The 20,074-nt window shown below is 42.0% G+C and overlaps 1 protein-coding gene across 1 annotated transcript in view; it reads left to right on the top strand.

Moving 5' to 3' along the window:
* Positions 1-19,985, top strand: part of PPP2R5A (protein phosphatase 2 regulatory subunit B'alpha) — a 43,234-nt gene extending 23,249 nt beyond the window's left edge. The window contains exons 2-13 of the mRNA XM_080927559.1: positions 2,502-2,698; positions 7,034-7,135; positions 11,438-11,530; positions 14,147-14,277; positions 14,958-15,017; positions 15,680-15,788; positions 15,948-16,001; positions 17,163-17,213; positions 17,319-17,438; positions 17,525-17,652; positions 18,189-18,290; positions 18,915-19,985. Coding sequence (XP_080783685.1) covers positions 2,502-2,698; positions 7,034-7,135; positions 11,438-11,530; positions 14,147-14,277; positions 14,958-15,017; positions 15,680-15,788; positions 15,948-16,001; positions 17,163-17,213; positions 17,319-17,438; positions 17,525-17,652; positions 18,189-18,290; positions 18,915-19,047 — 1,280 coding nt within the window. The 3' untranslated portion in view covers positions 19,048-19,985. The remainder of the gene's footprint in view (positions 1-2,501; positions 2,699-7,033; positions 7,136-11,437; positions 11,531-14,146; positions 14,278-14,957; positions 15,018-15,679; positions 15,789-15,947; positions 16,002-17,162; positions 17,214-17,318; positions 17,439-17,524; positions 17,653-18,188; positions 18,291-18,914) is intronic.
* Positions 19,986-20,074: the final 89 nt, after the last annotated feature.

Below are 20,074 nucleotides of genomic sequence, written 5' to 3' on the forward strand. Positions count from 1 at the left end.
TCAGCCCACACATGCCCCTTGACCTATTTCCTCCAGTTAGGTCCTCCTGAAGTTTCCATTACACAAAAGTGCCACCAACCAGCTGGGAACCAAGGGTTCACCTCAGGGGCTTGTGGGAACCATTGTGTTTTCAAACCAGAACACTGCTGGAAATAGATAAATAGCATTATAATGGATAGAGACTAGCCTTTAAGTCTTGAAACTCCTACCTCTGCCTCCAGGGATTAACAGTAAGCCACTACTAGCTAAGGCTTTGAGTGAGCGACATGGCCTTACAGATGAGAAGAAAACTGGTGTCACATGTGGATGTGGGAAGGAGGGCAGAGAGAGAGCAGGACTTGCCCATGGATGGTGATCACATGAGCAAGTGGGTAAAGTGTGAATTTGTTCATTTCAGCATCAGAGAGGAAAATGCTCAAAAATATCTTAAGACTCTGTTAGGACTGAGTCAGCTTCTAAAGATGGTACCTATTATCCTCAAATCATCATTATAATGGAATCCAATTATAGTAATAGTAAAGATGCAGCACAGGGGTTGGGGCAGGGCTCTGAGGTAGAGCACTGGTTTAGCATGTGTGAATCCTTGTGATCAGTTCCCTCCAGTAGCATACACAGAAGATTAAGATGGATACAGATGTATCATCTACTTGAGTAAAGATAAAGCTTGAATCCTGTGTTTAGTCCCCAGTAATATATACACAAAAGATTAAGATGTGATACAGTAACACATACACAAAAAATTGAGATGTGATACAGTAACACATACACAAAAGATTGAGATGTGATACAGTAACACATACACAAAAGATTGAGATGTGATACAGCTATACCACCAGCTTGAGTAAAGATAAAGCTGTATTTGAAGGATACAGGTTTTTTTTTGTTTTGTTTTGTTTTTTAATAAATGAGTAACTACAAAAACCGTGAGGATTTTCTCTATGAGTTAACAAAGGGTTCTTAAAGTAAGATAGTCATTATCATCTTCTTAGCTGTGTAATTCATACGTACTCTGGAAAACTTAGCATCATTAAAGAGTTTATAAAAAGCAAAAATGTTCTATCTCCTAGATTTTTAAACTTTGAAACTTTATACCAGTGTTAGGAAATTTATTAATTGAAATTAACAATTTAACAGAAAACTCCAAAAGATTTAAGAAAAAGGCCCTGAGTTGAACCTCCAGTACTTACACAGAAGCTAGGCACCTATAGTTCCAATGTTGAAGAGATGTAGAAGCAGAAGGTCCCTGGAGTTTGCTGGCCAGACAGCTGAACAACTTGGCAAATCCAGGCTCAGTCCCACATGTGTATACACACCCACTCATGGAAACTCAAAATCCACAGCATGTATCCTTACACACATGTGTGCACACACACACATACATGGAGACATAATATCCTCTACATGTACATTCACGCACATGTACAGACACCCATTTTCAGACACCTGTGGTAAGAATTTAATCTTTTTGAAGATCCTTTTTGTATCTTTATGTAAAATAAGAACAGAGAAATAACTTTATATATATATATATATGAACTTAAGTATCAGGTTTTAGATATGTGATCTCAGAAATGTAACCTCAGTACTTTTATGCTAAGAACAAAAAAGGTGTGATACATTTGTTAGGATCAGTGTAAACCTTGTCTTTGTAACAATCAAAAGGCAAATATTTATTAAGTATCTTTTGTGTGCCAGGCTCTATGTGAGGCATTAGAGGGAAGAAGGAAGCAATCAGCATAATGACATAATACTTGGTTCATGCTTTGGGAGACCTCCTAGATTGGTAGTATTAAAAATACAAGATATAATTACCATACAATACAAGAAATACTGCAGCGGAGATACAACACCTAAAATGCTTCAGGTAAAGGTGGATTAACCAACCAGTTTAATTTCATCTACTAGGAAAACCCCTGATTAAGGACTTGGGCCTAAACAAAACCAGTGAGTAGAGTCCCCAAGTTAAGTGGGGACATGGGCATTCTGAGCTTAGGGATAGCCTGTGATCTTCAGGAGCCCCCAGGGCTCTGGTTTCACCAGGATGGAGAGGCATGCTTGGTTGTGTTGAAAGGTGACTTTTGGCGTAGGCAGCTGTACTTTGATACAATACAGAGGCTTCATTTTCTAAATTATTGAGTATGATAGTGTTATTTTAGGAAAGTCTTAACTTTTTAAGTAGTTTACATAATAAATCAAAAATGAATAATGAGTTATGAATGAATGATTAGCCTGTTGTGACTGAAAATCTAGAGAAGGGATGATGAGCATCTAAAATAATTGAGGTGATTGCTAGAAAGGTATGTTGGAAACAGCAGTATCTGGTGATTGGTTGTAGACAGTAAGGGCAGCCATAGAAACCCCTGTGTGAAAGGATGCCTGGACTTACTACACAATCACTTAGGGGACTGCACACATGCCAATAGCTTTTGCAGAATTATATTAAAACATACACAGTAACATTCAAGTTGGTTCATTCGGAGTTTTTCTCTTTCTGCTTATAGATGCCACTTCAAATGAACAGCAAGAGCTTTTCTGCCAGAAGCTGCAGCAGTGCTGTGTACTGTTCGATTTCATGGACTCTGTTTCAGACTTGAAGAGCAAAGAGATTAAGAGGGCAACGCTGAATGAACTGGTTGAGTATGTTTCAACTAATCGCGGCGTAATTGTTGAATCAGCGTATTCTGATATAGTAAAAATGGTAAGCCTCTAGATTTTTGTTCCTCAGATTAATGTAAGTTCCCAGATCTGAGGTGTATATACAGTAACTAAGATGCCCCATAGAATGTTTGTGGAAACATCCCCCTGGGGCCAGGCAGAGGCAGCAGGTACCTTTGACCCCAGCACTTCAGGGACAGAGGTAGGCGATCTGCAAAACATAGGTCAGCCTGGCCTACATAGTGAATTCTACATCAGTCAGGGTAACATCATGAGATTCGGTCTCAAAGAAGTTCATTTGAAAGATTATCTATTTCGTGGACATAGCCATTGATTATAGGAGTTTGAGAAATCTGTAGGTATTGTAGCTCTTGGATACCTTTTTGGATACTGAAGACCTTAAACTTAGAACTCGATGTATGCTCAAGCATGCTGTTCTTGTATTGAACTACTGGAGTCTGGTAACCTGCAGATCTCTGCCTGTATATAGCTCAGCTCCGCGAGTCTACCTCTAGCACCTACATTTAGACGCCACATATGTGTAACTAAAACTAAAATCTTAAAAATAACCAACAATGTAAACTCAAGTTCACACAGATCATAATGTGTGAGCAAGTAGTCGCTGTGAATTGTAAGGGGGCAGACACATGTAGGCAGTGGTTAAGGGGCTAAGCTAGCTCCAGCTTCTGAGAAATCCTGTTTAGGACATCATGTTTGTAGATTATACCATCTTAGTTATAATTCAGCCTATAAGGGGTTGAATAGGACTCTTATCAAGCTTTGTTAATGCAGAGGCCAGAATATGAAGCAAACGGTTCTTAGCACTGACATGACTCTTAAGTGGAAAATTCCACTTCTGACTATATATAAAGTCCAAATCGGTGAGCTAAAAATACTGACTGTAATTGCCTTTACATTATGCGTACAGCTTTTTTTTAAATCCTGTTTGAAGACCTGTCAAAGGAACTTAGGAACTCGTGCTGTATTTCTAGATCAGAAATTAATGCTTTAGTGGGCTTGTTGCTATTTGTTTATTTGTTTTAGCTTTGGAGAGAACACTAACCAAAATAAAGTTAGCTTTCTAAATTCACACAGATAGTAAAAGAGAATGTAAATATTAAGTACTGATGAACTTCCTATTTTTATTTTATTATTAAAATTTAAGACTAAAGGTAACTGCCTTTTGTTAACTGATTGCCAGTGTTTTTCATTGAGGGATTTTGATGGAAGATACTCTGTTTTAACTGAAAATACTCAAATATTTGATTCAGATTATCCTGTAATTATCTATATATTGTTCTGGGATTTAATCTCTTTACTCAAATGAAAAGATGTGTTTTTTCTAGTTTTTGTTTAATTTCTAAGTAAGACTTGGGCCATCTGATCAACTTAGTCCTTTGGCGTACTTCTGGACATTTATTACCAGTTATTTTATTGGTGGCTACAAGGCTAACTTTTCATTTTACTAGTGACAATTGGGAGACTTATGCTACTCTTTGTGAAACTGATGCCCATTACATGGTTACTGGTTTTACCTTTAAACTTGGTTTTGAGCTGGGCATGGTGGTACATGCCTTTAATCTCTTAAGATTGAGGCCAGCCTGGTCTACAGAGCTAATCCTAGGTCAGCAAGGGATACATAGAGAAACCCTGTCTCAAAAAAAAAAAGTTTTTGCATTGTAATTGATGAAGTTCTAGATAATTGCCTCTTTGGGGTTATGGGAATGTTGCTGACAGGTGTTTGCCTGTTCTGGATGCTGCTTTATAAGAATAGTTGGAAATGTACTTGTACATCGCTTGAATTACCTTCCTGCCCCATGAAGTTTACTTTAAATAGTCATCCACCCACTATGGTCATTCTCCACTATAGCTTTCCCCACTACAGTCATCCCCAACTATGGTCTTCCCCCACTACAGTAATTCCCCACTACAGTCATCCCCCAACTACAGTCATCTCCCAACTACAGTCATCCCCAACTATAGTCATCCCCTACTACAGTCATCCTCCACTACAGTCATCCCCCAACTACAGTCATCCCCAACTACAGTCTTCCACCACTACAGTCATCCTCCAACTACAGTCTTCCCCCACTATAATCATCCCCCAACTACAATCATCCCCCAACTATAGCCTTCTCCCACTACAATCATTCCCCCACTAGTCTTCCCCTACTACAGCCATCTCCCAACTACAGTCATCCCCTACTACAGTCATCCTCCACTACAGTCATCCCCCAACTACAGTCATCCCCAACTACAGTCTTCCACCACTACAGTCATTCCCCAACTACAGTCTTCCCCCACTATAATCATCCCCCAACTATAGCCTTCTCCCACTACAATCATTCCCCCACTAGTCTTCCCCTTGTATAGTCATCCCCCAACTACAGTCATCTCCCAACTAGTCATCCCTCAACTACAGTCATCCCCCAAATACAGTCACCCCCCAACTATATCATCTCTCTACTACAGTCATCCCCTCTATAGTTGTCCCCACGATGTTCTTCCCCACTATTTTCATCCCCGCTATAGTCTTCCCCACTACAATCATCTCCCACTACAGTCTTCCCCTACGACAATCATGCCCCACTACAGTCTTCCCCTACTATAGTCATCCCCCAACTACAGTCATCCCCCACTACAGTCATCCCCACTAAAGTCTTCCTCCAACTACGGTCTTTCCTCACTACAATCATCCTCCACTACAATCTTTTCCTACTATAGTGATCCCCCAACTACAGTCATCCCTCAACTATAGTCTTCTCCCACTACAATCATCCCCCACTACAGTCATCCTTCACTACAGTCATTTCCCAGCTACAGTCACCCCCCAGTATAGTCATCTCTCTACTACAGTCATCCCTGCTATAGTTATCCCCACTACGTTCTTCTCCACTATTTTCATCCCCACTACAGTCTTCCCCCACTACAGTCATCCCCCACTACAGTCATCCCCCACTACAGTCATCCCTCACTACAGTCATCTCCCACTACAGTCATCCCTTAACTACAGTCATCCCTCAACTACAGTCATTCCACAACTACTATCATCCCCCAACTATAGTCTTCCCCCACTACAATCATCCCCCACTATAGTCATCCCTCACTACAGTCATCCCCCAACTACAGTCACCCTCCCACTATAGTCATCTCTCTACTACAGTCATCCCTGCTATAGTTATCCCCACTACATTCTTCCCCACTATTTTCAGCCCCCATTACAGTCATCCCCCACTACAGTCATCCCCCACCACAGTCATCCCCCAACTATAGTCATCCCCCACTACAATCATCCCTTAACTACAGTCATCTCCCAACTACATCATCCCTCAACTACAGTCATCCCCCACTACAGTCTTCCCCTACTATAGTCATCCCTCAACTACAGTCATCCCCCACTAGTCATCCCTCACTACAGTCATTTCCTAACTACAGTTATCCCCCAACTACCCTCACCCCCAGTATAGTCATCTCTACTACAGTCATCCCCGCTATAGTTATCCCCACTACATTTCTTCCCCACTATTTTCATCCCCACTACAGTCTTCCCTCACTACAGTCATTCCCCCACGACAGTCATCTTTTCATTATAGTCAACCCCTTACTAGCTTACCCTTAAATGTTTAGCTATCTGATCTGTTCATCTTTCTTAAAAGAAATGAACTGGGTTTAGTGGTACACCTTTCATCTCAGCATTGTGGAGGCAGAGGCAGGCAGATCTTTGTGAGTTTGAGAGTAATTTGGTCTATATAGTAATTTCTAAAAAAGGAAAAGAATTGTGGGCTGGGGCCATAGTGTAACTTCTGGTGGAAAAAAGGATGTGTATGGTCACCTGGGTCCTGGCTCACAGTTGGTGCAGAGGAGGAAATTGTAAACAGTGCTTGCCACTGACTCTAAAATGAATCTCAGAGCCCCTCCTCGTTTTAAAATCTCGGATCTCAAGTATCAAAGTATAGGTAACCCATCATGAGGTTTGTGACTGCAGTAATAGGGAGGTGTTTCTATTACGGCTGTAGACTGTAACTGGGTTCGGATATAGGAGGGGTTGTAGAATGGTCAAGTTAAAGAGATGACGTTGGTAACTTTGCCTCTGGCTCACGATTCCCTCTCTTCCCTGATTCTGTTTTATTTTAACAGCATTTGGAAAGAGCAGCTGTTGGTGGAAGCATCTGGAGGTGATGTGTGGCCATAGCTGCTTGGGGCCTAAGGAAGTTAGTTTGGAGGCAGTCTGTAATCAGCTGCTTGGAGTCTAAGGAAGTTAGTTAGATTTATAGAGCTGGACTAAATGTATAGCTTTATGGCATTAGGGTGTTTTCTTTTCACTGTTAAATTAACATATACAGTAGAGAGCATGAATCCAAACTTAACTTCTTTTCAGATCAGTGCTAACATCTTCCGGACACTTCCTCCAAGTGATAATCCAGATTTTGACCCTGAAGAGGATGAGCCTACACTTGAGGCTTCTTGGCCTCACATACAGGTATGCGCTATTAGTCTGTATTAATGATTACATGTCAACACTCTGTTGATCCTGAGTTTTAAGCTGTACGTGTTCACCTGCCTGTAACCCTAGTCCGTGGGAGGCTGAGGCAGGAACATCATGAGTTCAAGACCGGTTTCAGTTGCATGGTAAGAACCTGCCCTCCCAAAAATATAACTATGAGCCGTTGAGGGGCAGTGGGTCAGGGCACAAGCTGCCCAGCCTAATGACAGAGTTCAGTCCTGGGTCCCATGTGGCAGAATGAGAAAACTGATTCCTGCAAGTTGTTATGTGATGTCCAAATGCAAGGTGTGACACATGCATGCCCCTATACCTTCAAAAACACTAAATAAATAAATAAATAAATAAATAAATAAATAAATAAATGTTGATTTCTTTTTTCAAAAAAGAAAAAATATTTTAATATATGATTTTGTTTTCTAAAAGCAATGTTTTGTTGCTTTGAAGCAGTCTCTCTAGTAGCCCTGCCTGGAGTGGAGCTTACTCTGTAGACCAGGCTGGCCTTGAACTCACAGAAATCCACCTTCTGCCTCCTGAGTGCTGGGAGGCTTGCACACCACAGCTGACTTAAAACCCTCTTTGTCCTTATTTTGAAGTTAGATTGTCTGATCTGAATACAGCCAATTCCAGCTTTTGGCTGCTGTTTACATGACTTATATTTTTCATTCTTTTACTTTTTAGTCTTTTTTAAAAATCTAAAGTGTGTCTTTCACAAGTAGTATTTAGTTAAAGGTGCTAGATTCGTTGTTTTGAGATAGGATCTTTCTACTATGTGGCCCTGGCTGATTTAAAGCTTCGTATGTTGACTAGGGTGGCCTTGAACTTAGAGATCTGTTTCATGCCTTCTAAGTGCTAGGATTAAAGGTATGCACCATCATGCTGGGCCCTTAAATTATTTTTTTAATAGAATTAAACTCAAGTTCATGTGAAATTTTCTGCTGTAGTTGGTATAAAATTAGTAGTACTATATTTAATAATGGGAGGGTTTTAAAAGCATGAAATTCTCATTAGCCAATGTTACTCTGTGTGTGTGTGTGTGTGTGTGTGTGTGTGTGTGTGTGTGTGTGTGTGTGTGTGTGTGTGTGTATGTAGCTGGATAGTCTTTGAGAAAGACTTTTAGTTTCTGAAAATTTAAAAGCAAAGACATTTTATATCAGGATATTTTTATATACTCTTAGAAATTAACATAAGAAACTCAGCCAAGTAAACAATGTGTTTCCATTTTTTTTGAACTTGTATAATTTGAGGCTCCGTTTAAATTCCCCGAGAGAAAATAGTTCTTAACGTTTTAGGGGATGGTAATTGCTATCAAGATACAATTTCTAGGGCTGGTGAGATTGCTCAGAAGATAAAGACACCTACTGTCAAGCCTAGTGACCTGTGCTCAGACCCATAACCCGTGGTGAAGAGCCAACTCCTCCAAGCTGTCCTCTGAGCACTCCGCCTGTGCGTGCCCTCTGCCTTTTTCTCTCTGTCTTGTAGGATCTCACTCAAGACAAAATCAGATTGCACAGGCACACAAACAATTTTCTTTTGTCTATGGTCTGTGTATATCTAAAATTTTAAACTATTAAGTTACTAAAATTTAGTAATGAAATGTTTTGGGGGCGATCTGAAACCTCTTTGGTTTCCAGGATGATAAGCTTCATTCCTAGAAGCTGGTCTCACTGTGATGAAGACTGTCAGCTCTGAAGGCCAGGGGTTCCTTCTCTGTTTATTTTGCTCGTGCAGCACGTATTAATAGTCTTGTCTTGTTCTCAGTGCCATTAAGTTGGCTCCTGACAGCAGGCTTTGCGTGCAGACTAGTCATTTTATGTGCACTGTTGTTGGGGAAATTATGTAGGTGGAAATCATTTTACAGAGGACCCAGGTGTGAGTCCCAGCAACCAACATCACAGCCCCAGTTCCAGGGAGATATGACGCCCTCTTTTGGCTCCTCTAAGTATTACATGTATATGGTGCACAGACAAATATGCAGCCAAAACACCCACACACACATAAAATTATACAATTTAAAAAATGAATTTATGAACAGCAAAGCGTCCAGCCACATATTGGTTTTGGAATCTGGGGCTTGGGCTTGATGTCCTATATGTCTCTCAAGGGTTATGCTAGTTCTCTGAAAAGTCAGTTGAACCGCACAGCATCCCAGGCCCATGCTGTGGCATGTTTGTGCCCCAAAGCAAAAGTGTTTTTATTGTGTTCTTAATGCACAATTAACATTAAAATTTAGGTATCTCGCGCTGGAGAGGTGGCTCAGTGGTTAAGAACGCTAGCTGCTTTTCCCTTGGTCCTGAGTCGAGTCCCAGCAACCACATGGTGGCTCACAACCATCTGTAATGGGATCTGATGCCCTCTTCTGCTGTGCCTGAAGACAGCGACAGTGTACTCACACACATGAAATAAATAATTAAAAAAAAATTTGGGTATCTCTCAATCAAATAAACTTTGTTCCCTATGCCCAGGTGGGTAAGGTGCCCTGGTTGGCCTGGAACTCACTGTGTAGACCAGGCTTTCACTCACAGAGACCCATCTGCCTTTTCCTCCAAAGTTCTGGGGTTACAAGTGGGCAACCACACCTGCCTAGCTTTAAAAAAAAAAAAAAAGATATATTCTTTTTGTATGTTGTACACGAGTGTGGGTGCCCACAAAGGCCAGAAAAGGGCATCCGATTCCCTGAAACTGGAGTTAGCAGACCCTGCTGAGTTGCCTGCTGTGGTGTTGGGAACTGAGCTTTGGGGCTCCTAACTGCTGAGCCATCAGAACCACCCTGCACATCCAGACTGGTCCAGCTTTTCATACAGGTGCTAAGGATCCAAATTCCAATCCTCACACTCGTGAGGCAGGAGATTTCCCTATTGGGCCATCTTCCCAGATCCCCAAATGTTTAAGTGACCTTGTACTTTAGGATCTAATTCTCTTGTATTTTTAGAATGCTTAATTGATAGGTTTGCTTACAAATTAAGTTGTATCTTGAGGCCAGATTCTTAGCTTTCATAGCTGTTAGGTTATTTATTATTATTTGTTGTTGTTGTTGTTTTTCCAAGACCGTGTCTCTGAGTATTACTACCCTGGTTGTGCTGGAACTCACTCTGCAGACCAGGCTGGCCTTAAGTTCTGTGTTCTGAGTGCTGGGATTAAAGGTGTGCACCACTGCTGTCTGACTTTTAAGAGTCTGGCTGTGCTTTCCCCTTGGTTACTTTAGCTCTGACTTGTAGTGATAAGGCTGTGTGTGCAGTCACACAGGCTGCACGGGGCTTCACACGTCTGGTTTATTTGCTCTGGTATATACTTCCTTCCCAGGCCTGTGCCTCTGCAGTTTACTTTGTTACTCTCAGGTGTACTGCTTTCAATTTCACTTTTCCTGTTTCACTTTTCATGTTCTACGTGTATATTTATTTGTGTCTGTGTATGTACACATGTGGAGGTCAGACAAGACAACCCATGTAAGTTGTGGGGGTTCTTTTGTTGTTTGTTTTGTTTTGTTTTTTGTTTTGTTTTGTTTTTATGTTCCACCACACTGGGCCCTGGGAATTGTACCCAGGGCAGTAGTTGGCGGCAAGCCCAGTTACCTTCTTGAGCCATTTTGCTAGACCCTTGGCCTAGTCTAATAGGAAGACTTGGTTTTTAAAACTGGAGTGGCCACATTACCCACTCATTCTGAGCCTGTGCTTAAGGGACTCTAGGGAATTAATTGGTGGGGGCGCATAAGCCTGATACCTTGGGCACTCATAAATTATGGTCATTCAGTGGGTGATGCAGAACCACAGCCCTCACAGACTGTGGCTCAGGAGACTGCTCAGTTAGAACATCTTGCTGTGACGAACACCATGACCAAAAACAGTCTAGAAAGAGAGGGCAGTCTGTCAAGGAGGGACATAAGGACTAGAGACAGGGAACTGACCCCGAAGCCATAGAGAAACACTGCTGCTTACTGGCTTGCTCAGTTAATGTTCTTAAACACCTCAGAACCGTCTGCCCAGGGATGGTACTGCATAGATCAGTCATTAATCCAGAACACGCCCCTGAAGACTTGCTACTGGCAATCTGATGGAGGCATTCTTATCAGTTGACTTCCTCTTCCTGGATAATTGTAGCTTGTGTCAATTTGATAAAAAGCTAATCAGGAGAAAAGCCAAACTATGAAGGTAAAGGTTCTCTGAAACTTTGTTTTTTAGAAATAGTTACGGACTCGGGCTGATAAGAAAGGTGTGTTTTTACAGGAACTGTAATTCAGAATATTTTCGACATCCTTTTGCTTTTACTTACCTTCTCACACAGTTGGTGTATGAATTCTTCTTGAGATTCTTGGAGAGTCCTGATTTCCAGCCCAGCCTTGCAAAGCGATACATTGATCAGAAGTTTGTACAACAGGTAAGGGACTCTTAGATCTCAAATGTATCTTAACACTTGCTTAATAGTTGTTAAGAGTATTTAATTGTTACTGAGCTGTGGATGCCTTTCTGCACATCTAGCATCTGAATACCAGTTGCTTGTCTCCGCCTCCCCCTTAGCACCACAGGCTCCACCCTGACCAGCTTCTTAAGCTCCAGGTAAATAAAATAAAATAAAATGGGACCATTAAGGAGAGGAATAGCTGAGCACATGGAATGAATGCCTTCTGGTATCACCTCTATTTCTTGACACTAACATGCAGTTAATTTCTAAGAATATGTCCATTTGTTTTTATTGTCAAGATCCTTGAAGACTTAGCAGCCTCTCTTCAGTCATTTGAAATTGTCTGGCCCTAAACAGAACTGTCAAGTGAACCATTCTTTTTCCATTTTCTCTTTTAAAGCTATCACTATGTAAACCTTGTTAGGAATCATTCTGAGAGCACAGTTTAACTGCATTATGAAGACCTTACAGACAGACCACTGTTGGGTGTCCTGGATGATAAAGATTCCATATATTGGGGCTGGAGAGGTGGCTCAGTGGTTAAGAACACTGACTGTTCTAGAGGTCCTGAGTTCAATTCCCACCAACTACATGGTGGCTGTAATGGGGTCTTCAGATGTTTCTGAAGAGAGTGACAGCATACTCACATACATAAATTTGAACTGTTCCTGGCTCAAATAACATCGCCTGCTGATCCCTTCAAAAACTACGCAAGATGAGATGTTTGCTAACAGTGCAGCGTACATATCAACCCTGAGTAAAGTCAGTCCAATTAAAACGGGGTTTTTGGGGTTATTGCAAAGAACGCACACTTACTTTCTTGTATGGTTGGCCTGTGGCGTGTACTGAGGCTCTGGTGAAACCGCACACATTGACTGTCTCTCCGATGACAGCAGATGGACCCCCCTCCAGTGCTGCAGTACCCTGCTGCTCTAGGTATTTTCACTGCTGGGCTTTTCTGAGGAGAGCCAGGAGAAACCTAGTAGAGCAGGAACCGTGTCCTACCTTCTACCTCAAACTCCCGGAGTGTCTAGAACTGTCTGATTCCAGCAGTTCTGTGCACTGCCGGCAGCTGCCTCTCTGAGGTATTAGGGAGTGCTTCTGAAAACTGGCATGTGAGAATTCTCAGCTTTTGAAAGTTAAAATTCAGAATAGGAGAGATTCTGTTAAAAGAGCCGGGGTGGGGGGAGGGTGCACTACATATTTTAAATTTATGTTCAAATAAGGTAGTCTCCCAAGAAAACTAAGATGTATTCATTGTTTTTTGTGAACACAGACCTGTCATTTGGATACTTCATAAATGTCATGCTTGTTGTAAAGAGAGAGCCCATATCCAGTGCCACACAGCTAGTAAATGACACAGTCTGGATTTGAACTAGAGCAGTTGTCACCCTTCCTAATGCTGTGGCCCTTTAATATAGTTCCTTGTGTTGTGGTGACCCCTAGCCATAAAACTATTTTATTGCACTTCATACGAGTAATTTTGCTCCTGCTATAAATCATAATGAAAATATCTGATATGGGACCACCAAAGGAGTTATGACCCACAGTTTGGAAACCACTGAACTAGACACTCTGACTGTGATTGAGTTACTCTTAAGAATAGTTTGAGGGCAACAGATCCAGAAAAACCAGGTTTCCTGGTACAAACATAATATTTCTAATTAGGTACAAATATAGTATTTCTAATTAGGTTTATTTAATTATAATATTTCAAAATATGTCTAGATTTAAAACTTGGCTAACAACTGCTGTTGAGCTTTTAGTGCCCCTTAGAGATAAATCTGCTTTGAACAAAATCATCTCTCAAATAAACCAACATCGGAAACATGAATTTAAGGCTAAAATGAGAAGGCTAGACACTTCTAATTATAATAATTTGGTTTATATAATTATATAATATAATAATTTGGTAGTGCTTTGTAGGTATTTTCGGGTGGAGCCTCACGCAGTAAAACGTAGCCAAAAATGGGTGCAAACCACAAGGAAGTTGCTTGTTTCGGGCATGTGAACCCGACTTATCAGTGCCTCAGAATGTCTGCTTGGGTTTGAAATCTTCACAGAAAGACAGAATGAAGAAAGAGCTTGTCACCTTCCCTGGGCACGTCCAGCATCTCAGTTTAGAACAGAAGGGTCTGTGCAGTTCTGGTAGACTGTATTTGGAGATGCGCAGTCTGCCTGGCCTCCAAAACCAGCACTCTGGGAGGCAGAGGCAAGACAAGTGCAAGTTCAAGGCTCAGCAATGAGCCTCTGTCTCAAAAATAAATAAAAATAGTAAGTTTTATCAAAAAAATTAAACATAACACTAAAAATTATGCTAGCGAAGAATTTTAAAGTCAATGGTAAGGTTAAAAAATTAGTTTTAGAAAGTGTTTATACTCTTTAAAACGATACAAAGAATGCATAAAAATGAATTAGGTAGAAATACACTTTTCTTAGTTTCATTTACTTAGCAAAGATAAAATCTAGTAAGGCAGAATATTTAGGAAAAATGTTACAGACTTCATAGGTAATCTTACCATCAGAATTAGAAAAAAGAGCGGTTTTAGCTGGATCATTTTTTTAAAGTAATTTGTCAGATTTTTCTTAAAGCTCCTGGAGCTTTTTGATAGTGAAGATCCACGAGAGCGCGACTTCCTCAAGACTGTCCTGCACCGCATCTACGGGAAGTTCCTCGGGCTGAGAGCATTCATCAGAAAGCAAATCAACAACATTTTCCTCAGGTAAATTCATCATGGAGAGCATTCTTAGCCGCATGCCTTCTCTTGAGCCAAGTGCCTTTGGGCGACCCAGCGAGCTGATGGCACCCCAGCCACCCCTGCCCACTCCATGATTGTCACATGGCAGCAGCTTAACCTTGTAGAAGCTCGTGCCTCACATGTGTTTCAGGTTCACTATCCCTTGTGTCAGTTAATGAAGAGGTCAGGCTAGTGTGCGAGGTGAGGGCTGCCTCCCCTGAACAGTTGGGAAAAAAGGACCCCTTTTCCTTGGATTTTCATGTGAACAGTGGCCTCCTACTTTGACAGGGTTTCTTTAAGCCGTCTGTCTTTCTTATATTTTAAGTGTAATATAATGATCCAGATGAAACGACACGTTGGTTCTCATGTGGCAAATTTTAGCAGAGGTCTTGTGTGACTTGGAAATAGGTCTTGTGTTATTGCTCTTGGTTTGGGCTGGGATGCAGCCCATTTGGTGTGATGGTAGCGCACACCTGTCAGGCCGGGAGGGTCAGAGGGAGGGGGGGGGTTGAAAGTCTCAAAACAAAAGTCAGGTGTGAGGTAGACGCCTTGGGGATAAGCAGCCAGTGTCTGCTTTTACTGCTGACCTGGGCTGAGTTTCTTCACCTTCTTGCCAGTTTTCTGGTGATTACATTTTATTACATTTATCTTTATTTCAAATTCAGGTTTATATATGAAACGGAACATTTCAATGGTGTGGCTGAGCTCCTTGAAATATTGGGAAGGTAGGTCAGGGTGGGTTTTGTTTTTTTGTTTTTTTGTTTTTTTGTTTTTTTTAAGAATTAAGTTGCTGAAGTGCTGGAGTTGAAATGAGTTCCTATTTGAGAGTTTTGAGTACAATGCTAGAGTCCCTGGGTTTAATCCCTAACAAACAGAGCAGAAGACAATTTCAGGTTTCAGGGCCTTGGCATATATATAAAATACTGTTGTGTGTACGGCCTCAAAGGCCTACACAGCCTTCCCCCTTGGAAGCTCTTCCCAGCTGGGAAGTCTTACCCAGTGTTGATCAGCCATTCCAAATCCAACTGTTCCTTTAAAGGAGTCTTTGGTTTTATATACACATTTCCTTTCTGTTCACTACATAACAGAAATGATAGAATTATAGGGGAAACTCCCCACTTATCCCCGGACATGCTGGAAAGTCTAACTGCATTGAGACAGTTGCTCCTGTTGCCTTAAGGGAGCACATTAAAGGCAGCTATGCAGAACTAAAGTGGCTTCTGCAGACTACAAACTGCCCCGGGGAGGGGGTGGGTGGGGGGGGCAAGATGGGACACACAGAACTCAGCAGGCTTCCCTACTGTAACTCCTGGGCTCCTGGGCTGCGGAGGGTGTAACTTTTGTTAACAGTGGCCACTTAACCCTTTCCTGCCTTCCTTCCCTGCAGCATCATCAATGGCTTCGCATTGCCTCTGAAAGCGGAACACAAGCAATTTCTAATGAAGGTCTTAATCCCTATGCACACTGCAAAAGGGTTGGCTTTGTTTCATGCTCAGGTAAATCTCAAAGGCAAAATGTTGGAGAGTTGTGAAGGTGCTGTTGAATTCAAATCTATTCATCTCATACTGCAACTTAAAACTGAAGTGAAATTGTGTGTGTGTGTGTGAAACCTGTCCCGTTGTCACTAACGTCTCACATTTGGCTCTGCCCTTCAGCTGGCGTACTGTGTTGTGCAGTTCCTGGAGAAAGACACAACACTGACGGAGCCGGTGAGTGTTCTGTCCCTGCTTGTGTGTGTGTCTAACCGGCATTTTATGGCAACCTGGGGAGTCAGTTGTCACATAGTAGGAGCAGCTTCTGGGAGCCTGGGCAGGGAGCATGCTCAGGAGGTAGCAGGTATAAACTGGTGGGAGTAATAGTTAAGATGTAGGTAAGATCCACTGTCAGCCCTCCTCACTGGACTCTGTTCCTGTCACGGAGTCCTAGAAGCATTTCCTTGAGTTTTGTTCAGAAATAAAGTGCAAAAAGGTTTCCTCACCTTCAGCAGTTTGGGTTCCAGTCCTAGAAGGTAGTTATTGAGAAAAGTGATTTAGATGAGCCAGGGTGGGGCAGACGGCTAGGGAGCCTTTAGTCCCTAGCTGATCTAGAGCTGTATTTAGCCTACATTGGCCTCAAACTTGTGATTGTCCTGCCTCAGCCTCCTAAATGCTGGGATTTTGGGCTCACGGAACTTACTATACACAAACAATTGTAACCCTAAGTAAAATGAGTGTTTTGCTAGGATGCTTTCTAAACACTTTACATATGAACACTATCTAACTGAAGGATTGAAATTCAAGTATTTTAGGCTAACCCTAGGGGTGCTTGAAATTCTGCATGCATGGCAAAATTGTTGAAGTAGACTGTCTCCTTTTAAAGTCTTTGTCCCGATTTTGTCAGCCATAAAACATTGTGCTCTTTAAAGTTCAGACACTGAGAATTACCGTTTAGGATTGATTGCCCCTGCTGAGCTGAGGCTTGAGTTTGGTTGGTAGAGCTGGCTGGCCTAGCATGCACTGGGTTCAATACTCAGTTACATTATATGGTCTTTGAAAAACAAAAATTTTCTCATAAAATAACTTCCTTCACACCATGCATCATTTTCTTGTGCTGTGTCACTCACGTTGGTCCTGTTCCTTGAAAACCACAGACTTTGCTCAGCTGTGTAGAACCTAGAGCAGTGTCTGGTTCCAGGAATTTTCATGTGCCGAGTGCTCAGTGCTTGACTTCAGAATGAGTAAAATATGAGGTTAACTAGCTCATGGGAGCTGGTCTAGAGCTTGGAATTCTCCTGCCTCAGCACCTTCATGGACTGGGATTGTAGATATGCCTCCTACACCCCTACACACCCCCAGTTGTTGAATTTATTCTAAACTTTGCTGGTTTTGTAGGTGATCAGAGGACTCCTGAAATTTTGGCCAAAAACATGCAGTCAGAAAGAGGTGGGTTTTAATAGTAATAAATGCATTTACACCAAGACTTTTCAATCTTGACCTGCTCTCTGAATTGTGCCCACTTCCTAACGTTTGCAATTTTTTAAAACCTAGGTGATGTTTTTAGGAGAAATTGAAGAAATCTTGGATGTCATTGAACCAACACAATTCAAAAAAATTGAAGAGCCACTTTTTAAGCAGATATCCAAGTGTGTCTCGAGTTCTCACTTTCAGGTACCAGCTTCTCCTTTCTTTGTGACAGTCTGATTTTGTGCCATCCTTTTTCCCTGCAGATTTTGAGGTTTCTGATGTCTTTTTAGGTTGCAGAAAGAGCACTGTACTTCTGGAATAATGAATATATTCTTAGTTTGATTGAGGAGAATATTGATAAGATCCTGCCCATCATGTTTGCCAGTTTGTATAAAATTTCCAAAGAACACTGGAATCAGTAAGTAGTTGGTTTCAATTTTATCATATAAATAGCACAGGCTAGCCTGGAATTCAGGCTCAGTGCTGAGATTACAGGCGTTTGCCTCCATGCCCAAGTCTCATGTGTTTCATGTATCAGTTCTTTCCTTTCTCGAGGAAGCCTGTACAGATTTGTAGCTATCCTGAAGGTTACGGTCACAGTTCCACACACTACTTACCCTTATAAAGCTGTTTGTGGATGTTCCTCAGCCAATGGTCTTACCAGCATGTGGTCCAGTGCCACTGTGGAAACATGGTGCAGCTGAAGCAGCTGGCCTCCCCAAGCTTGAAGCTGAGGACCACAGGGAGATGTGGCCTCATTCTAACTTCTGTGACATTTTTCTCTTGCTACCCCAGGGTCTAAGATGAAACTACAAATGAAGAGTGTAAACATTAGAAACTGGTCCATCATCTCTGGCTTGAGTTTTGCCCTTTAGTTTCAACATCTAACACTAATTACTGATTGTGTGTTCAGTGTTGCTGGCCTCTAACCCAGAACTGGCTTCTTTTCTTCAGGACTATTGTAGCGCTGGTGTACAATGTGCTAAAAACTCTAATGGAAATGAATGGCAAACTTTTTGACGACCTTACCAGTTCCTACAAAGCCGAAAGACAGAGGTACTTGATGAGTTTTGAAAATTTCATGATCTCCCGTACAGAACAGTCTGTCTCTTAGTCATTGGGTGAATAGATGATGAGGCATTGTAATCTGAAAGCCTCTGAGCATTACAGCCATTGTCCACTAATACTGGCATTTTTATAAATTTGTTAAGGTCATTCATTACATGACTTTCCTCCTCTAACAGACTGGTTTAAATGTGGATCGTGGTCTTCCAGAGCTCAAGCTGAGCCACAAGATTTCAGTAGTTTAGTAGCATGTACAGAAATCATTTTGTCTACACTGGATGCCCCGAGATCTTGAACATTTCAGTACTGTGGATCATCAGAAAGTGGTATCTGAAGTCAACATAACAGTCACAGCTATGACTTTAAGGCCAGGAAGACAGAACCCTGCTCTGAGTCCAGAAAGCACGAGGCAGGAGAGATTGGTGAAGGCCCGTGTTTACATCCTGTACTCAAATTACTTGTTCAGTTTTAGAGATCACTCAGTTTGAACATAAACTGAGGGGTGCGTAGATTGCACGTATGCGGAGGGTGGGGCTTTTACCTGTCCCTACAAAGCCCGAGTGTTACCGTAGCTGACTCAGAGCCCTTCTGTAGTAACTGTTGCTTTCTCTACAGAGAGAAGAAGAAAGAATTGGAACGAGAAGAATTATGGAAAAAATTAGAGGAGCTGAAGCTGAAGAAGGCTCTAGAGAAACAGACCAATGCTTACAACATGCACAGTATTCTCAGCAATACCAGTGCCAAATAAAGACCAGCTCCCCCTGCTGGGCGGCAGTTTTGTACACTTTTTTGGAATATATAAAAACTTCAAAGCAAACCTCATCAGTATAATATAATTAGAGGCCAGTTTTTCCTGGCGAGCGTAAGCGAAAGAAACGTGGACTAAACATAGCCTTGTGCCACAGTATATTGTAACTTTGTCTAATCATGGATTGTATCACTATCATCTGTTGAGTGAGGTGATTGTGGGAGTGGCTAGCCTGAGTCACGACTTGAGCCTGGTTGTGCTGCACACACAGATCAAGCCGGTCTCTGCACACTTCCTTTATCATGTGCTTTCACATTGATGCACACCTTGGGTACTTCTGAGGAAGGAACCTTCGAAAAATAAACTGAGGTGTTGCCCTTCCCTTCTCTCGAGAGGTGGGCGGAGGGGATGAAGGCCCAGCCTCATTAGAGATACTGCCATACTCTGGGTTTTGCAGCATCTTAAATTCCAGGCTTCTGAAGCACAAAGTATTAAAGCTGGGGGGGAAGTAAACCAAAATTCTGACTGTTCCCAAATACCCCTTCAGTACCCCAGAGCGTGCCTAGGGCAGCACAGGTGGGTGGACCCTAGGCTCACCTCCTTCATTCCTCTCCTTGAGGCTGGAGGCAGGGCCTTCCCAGTCCTCAACCTGCCCATCCCCAGGCCTGCCCGCAAGGGTGGAGGCTCTGGGTCCCACAGTGTGATGCAGACTGCTAGCTCTCACTGCCTGGCTTTATTTAAAGGAAGTGCAGTAGGCGTCCTCTGAATCGACTATGTAGAAGCCTTGTATGTCTTTACCTGGTCAGGTATTTTTCACACCTGTTGTTATCAGTACCATTCCAACCTCTTGCCTTGCAGTTGTATGGAAAACTGTTTTATAATGAAAGATCTTCTCTGGGGACTGAGCAGCAATTAATAAAGTCTATGTTTGTATTTTGCCCTGTGTGTCTGGGAGATACCTATATTAGAAAACCACAACTTATGGGTGTATTCTAATGAGAATTGGGATGCTTCTGGTCCATGGATT

The sequence above is a fragment of the Micromys minutus genome (genome assembly GCF_963924665.1).
Source record: "Micromys minutus genome assembly, chromosome: 1".
NCBI classification, from domain to species: domain Eukaryota; kingdom Metazoa; phylum Chordata; class Mammalia; order Rodentia; family Muridae; genus Micromys; species Micromys minutus.